General features: G+C 27.7%; 1 protein-coding gene across 1 annotated transcript; it reads right to left on the reverse strand.

Moving 5' to 3' along the window:
* Positions 1-2,877: 2,877 nt before the first annotated feature.
* On the reverse strand, positions 2,878-4,182 carry LOC130939605 (uncharacterized). Its single transcript, XM_057867698.1, has one exon. It carries the CDS (start codon positions 4,180-4,182, stop codon positions 2,878-2,880), a length of 1,305 nt encoding a protein of 434 aa, XP_057723681.1.
* Between the last annotated feature and the right edge of the window lie 377 nt (positions 4,183-4,559).

The following is a 4,559-nucleotide window of genomic DNA, read 5'->3' on the forward strand; positions in this document are numbered from 1 at the left end:
TAATTCTAATATTATCATTGATTAAAATATTCTCTAACTAAATTTAAATATATATTTCTAACTATTACACTAATTATCATTAACAATCTTAATATCTAACATTATTTATAATATTTCTGTTAAATAAAAAATTTAAAATACAAATTTATATAATTAAAATGACAAAAATAATTGATAATATAAAATTTAAGGCGATCTACATCTTTAATTTGTTGCTTTTTTGACCTTGTAATTTTTTTAATGAAGTTTGAAAAAAAAATTGTGTTAGTGAAGAGAGGAGAAAAAATGGTGGCTCGAGGTTGAAGAAAGGAACTTCAGAGAGAAAGAGAGTGAATTTCAGGAGTAAAATGCTTCGCATAAGAGAGAATGTTATTGTGCTGGACTATCACGCATTGCGATACGTGGCTGGTGGTATAACATAAATTCGATGGTTCGATTTGTGTAACTTAAATCGAACGTTTGTTTATCGTATCTAAATTTGACCGTCTAATTAGTTTGATCCTAACACTATAACTGCGTAAATCATTGAGTTTAATATAAAAGTAGTAACTCAATTGTGTTCTAATAAAGCATATTAATACTATTTTCAAGAAATAATAATTTTCAATACGAGCATATTAATTAATACGAGCATATGGGAATAATACTATTTTCAAGAAATAATAGTTCATATTAAAAATCTCAATCTCATATATTAATTAAAAGTATTTGAATAATTTTAAAATAAAAAGTCGAGCGCGAGAGTAGCCTCTCAGTTTTCAATTGTGTTCTAATAATTTTACTGAAACATACTAATTATTTATCTGATAATTTTTTAACTATTATATCTAAGATATTTTTGTACGAATGATCAACTTATTTGGATTGTTGGTGATCCATGACGAATTGACGATTAAAATCATAACATGAGTGACTCTGGCAAATTAAAGTTCCAATTGCACGTGTGATGACGCGGATATATAGAGAGAGTTTATTTGATAAACGAATTGCAAGTTGCGACATTGTGTTAAGGTTGGTAAGTAAAATTTAGTGATCTCACAGTTGTAATTACACTAAATAAAAGCCATCATCATTGGACTCAATCGGCGAGTTAAACCTAACCAACTTTTCCAAGTTTCTTTGACCATACCATTAAGTACTAGTAAGGCCAAAAGTTGTGTGCAACACAATTAGTGACTATAGTTTTAAACATCCAAATTAAAGAACCAAAGCTTGCAACGTTTTTTTTTTCACATAATTTTGAAAACAAGACAAGACACAAAAGATAAAAACCCAATAATTAATATTTTTATATTTTATTTGGTGATAAATTAAAATAAATTATAAAAATTTAATTTATTCTATTTTTTTATACAAAAAATTTGAAAAACATATAATGATAAAAAATATAATAATAAAAAATTAATAAAAATAATAAAAAAATAAAAAATAATATATTGTGTTTTATATTAATATACTAATTCAATATATCTGGATATAATTTTTGTTTTTATCTCATCTATCAAACATAATTTTATGTCTTTATATTTTTGTCTTAGTATTCTTTGTTTATAAACAAATAGAGCCATACTAATTAATTAAGGTTCACACTTGAGGTCAGTTTATTTAATAATTTTATAATCGTTTTTTTTACTTTTAATTTATAAAAAAAATATTTGATATAATTATTAAAACTAATTTGTACTTTTTCAAAAAATTATTTAAAATATTTATGAATTTTTTTAAAAAAATAATTTCTTTTATAAATTTTTTTTATAAAAAAATTAAATATAAAATAACTTATTTATAAATTATTTTTAATATAAATTTTTATTTTTTTTCAAAAAAAAATTAATTAAATTATATATTCAAACAGGTACTTAATTAGTACAAAAATGAGATAACATATCAGGTAATTAATTATATTGAATTTGATTTAATTTGACCATACCTGTCATTTATGTTCCCCCCAAAAGGTGGAGAGCATAGGGCACTTTTCAGAATTATGTATCTTCTCTTTAGGACCTAACTTTGGTTTATAATTAAAAGTTCCTTTTGCTTACTAGTACTTTTTAAGTTAGAGTGAAGTGAAGTAAAAGCATTGACCAATAGTAATGACTCTGAGCTAAGGTAAACATGCAAATCTTCAAAGTTGAAGTGATCAGATAGCTGAAAAAAAAATCTAACGTTAATTAACGTTTATTCTCTTGTTGGCATTCTCCATCTAAATTTTGTCAACGTGGGGCTATAATCCTAGAAACCCATAGGAACGATAATGGATAAGTGTTGGGGATATTATTGTGGATGGGTAATTATTAACGAATATTTAATTTAATTTAATTATGTTATTATTGTTATCTAATATATGTTAACCAAGCTTTCAAGTAAAGGGTCGATTTCCAAACTTTTATCCTACTTTAGAATTATAAATTTGGTATATATACAGAATTTTATATGTACGTGTTATATTGAGGTAAATCTTAAAGTGGTTTCTGAAGTTATCCTCGAGATTTATAGTGATTTCTGAAATTAAAAATTATTCATATTCATTTTTAAAATTGTATTCCGAGACTTAGACTCATCTTTTCGGCCAATTTCGTTCAGTTGGCGCAACCGAAAAGGTGAGTTGAACTCGTTGGTAACACGCTGTCAGCACAACGGCAAGCTGATGTAGTGACATAAACTGTTTTGATTCAATTTGATCCCTAAATTGAGGTTAAAAATTCTAATCTCCAACTGACTCTCTTCTCCTTTCTTTTCTATCACACCTAGTGACAGACCCAGAAAATTTATGTTGAGGGAGCAAAAATAATACACATTATTATTAAAATATATATTAATTTAAATTTAAAAATATAAAAGTGCACATTAATTATTTAAATATAAAAAAAAATTACATTAGTTGCTAACTTTCTTCGCTTCAAATTTTGAAGGTACTTCTCTTCTTGTTTTCATATTTTGAACATGTTGAATAATTGTTTCATTATCTATATATGTAACCAAACAATCATTCAACCACTCATCTCCCATTCGATTACGAAGTCGACTCTTCATGATATTCATAGCAGAAAATGTTCTCTCAACTGATGCCGTTGCCACAGGTAGAATCAAAGTTAATTTCAACAGAAGAAATACCAATGGATAAACAATATGCTTTTTCGTCTCAACTAACTTTTGAGATAGTCCACTGATGCCATTTATATTTGAGAATTGATCATCGAGACGCATATCCAATATAAAATTCTCAAGTTGACTATCAAGTGCCAAAAGTTGAGTAGAAGAGAATTCATGTGGATAAAATTCAGCTAAACGAAGCAACTTATCCTTATCAAATGCAAAAAACGAGTCACTTGGATTCAAACAAGCTATACAAAGAAGTAACTCGGTATTTACCTCTGTAAAATGATTGTTAAGCTCTTGAAGTTGTCTATCAATCACTTGATAAAATAATTCAACTTGATAAAAATGATGCAAGTTTGAGACCTTTTGAATTTTGCGCCTTGATCTTTCTTGTTTTACAAATATGTCATTCATATTTGGAACAAGAATATTATGACTATCACAAAATAGTGAAACTTCATTGAGTAAAGAGGACCAACCATCGTCTCTTATACTTTGCAATCGTTTCTTGGACACTTTAACCAATGTCATAGCATTTATAATATCTTGATCACTTCTTTGTAGAACTTGAGACAACTCATTAGTAACACCTAATATACTTTTCATCAAATGTAAATCGAATACAAATTCAAAAGATTGAATATGATTCAATAATTGACATGCTTCAGCTCTTTGTTCAGGATTATTTCCATCTTCCTCAATGACTTCAAGAACTTCTACCACGGAAGAAAAAATAGAAATCAAGCTAAGTATTGTACCATAATGTGAGCCCCATCGAGTATCACCTGTCCTTTTTAATGTTGTTTCTTGATTTAAGCCACGCCCACTAGAAACATCTCCATTTTGTAATGCAACAATTGTCTTTTGCATTTGACTTTCACGAAGCATGTCTTTACATTTACAAGAAACTCCAACAATATTGCACAAACTAGCAAGCAAATTAAAAAGTAGTGCAATTTCGACCTGTTTCTTTGCAACAACCACAAGTGCTAATTGAAGTTGGTGAGCAAAACAATGAACATAAAAAGTACAAGCATTTTCTTTCAAGATCAAACTTTTTAAGCCATTAAATTCTCCCTGCATATTAGTAGCTCCATCGTAACCTTGTCCACATATTCTTGCTAAACTTAAATTATGCTTTGCTAATAAAGATTTCAAAGCTACTTAACGACAACACATTTGTACTAGAAACATGGATAATGCCAAGAAATCACTCCATTACAATACAATTCCTTCTTTGTTCACATACCACAAACAAACAACCATTTGCTCTTTAATAGAAATGTCTCAAGCTTTATCAACTAAAAGAGCAAATAAATCATTTCCAAGATCATCAATAATAACTTTAGTAGTTTCACTTGCAGCATCTCTAACAATATCTTTTTGAATTTTAGGTGCTACTAGCTTAAGGTTCCCACGAGCATTTTTGAAAACACGATCAATCTCTGTAAAGTCCAGAA

This window comes from Arachis stenosperma, chromosome 7 (assembly GCF_014773155.1).
Source record: "Arachis stenosperma cultivar V10309 chromosome 7, arast.V10309.gnm1.PFL2, whole genome shotgun sequence".
NCBI classification, from domain to species: domain Eukaryota; kingdom Viridiplantae; phylum Streptophyta; class Magnoliopsida; order Fabales; family Fabaceae; genus Arachis; species Arachis stenosperma.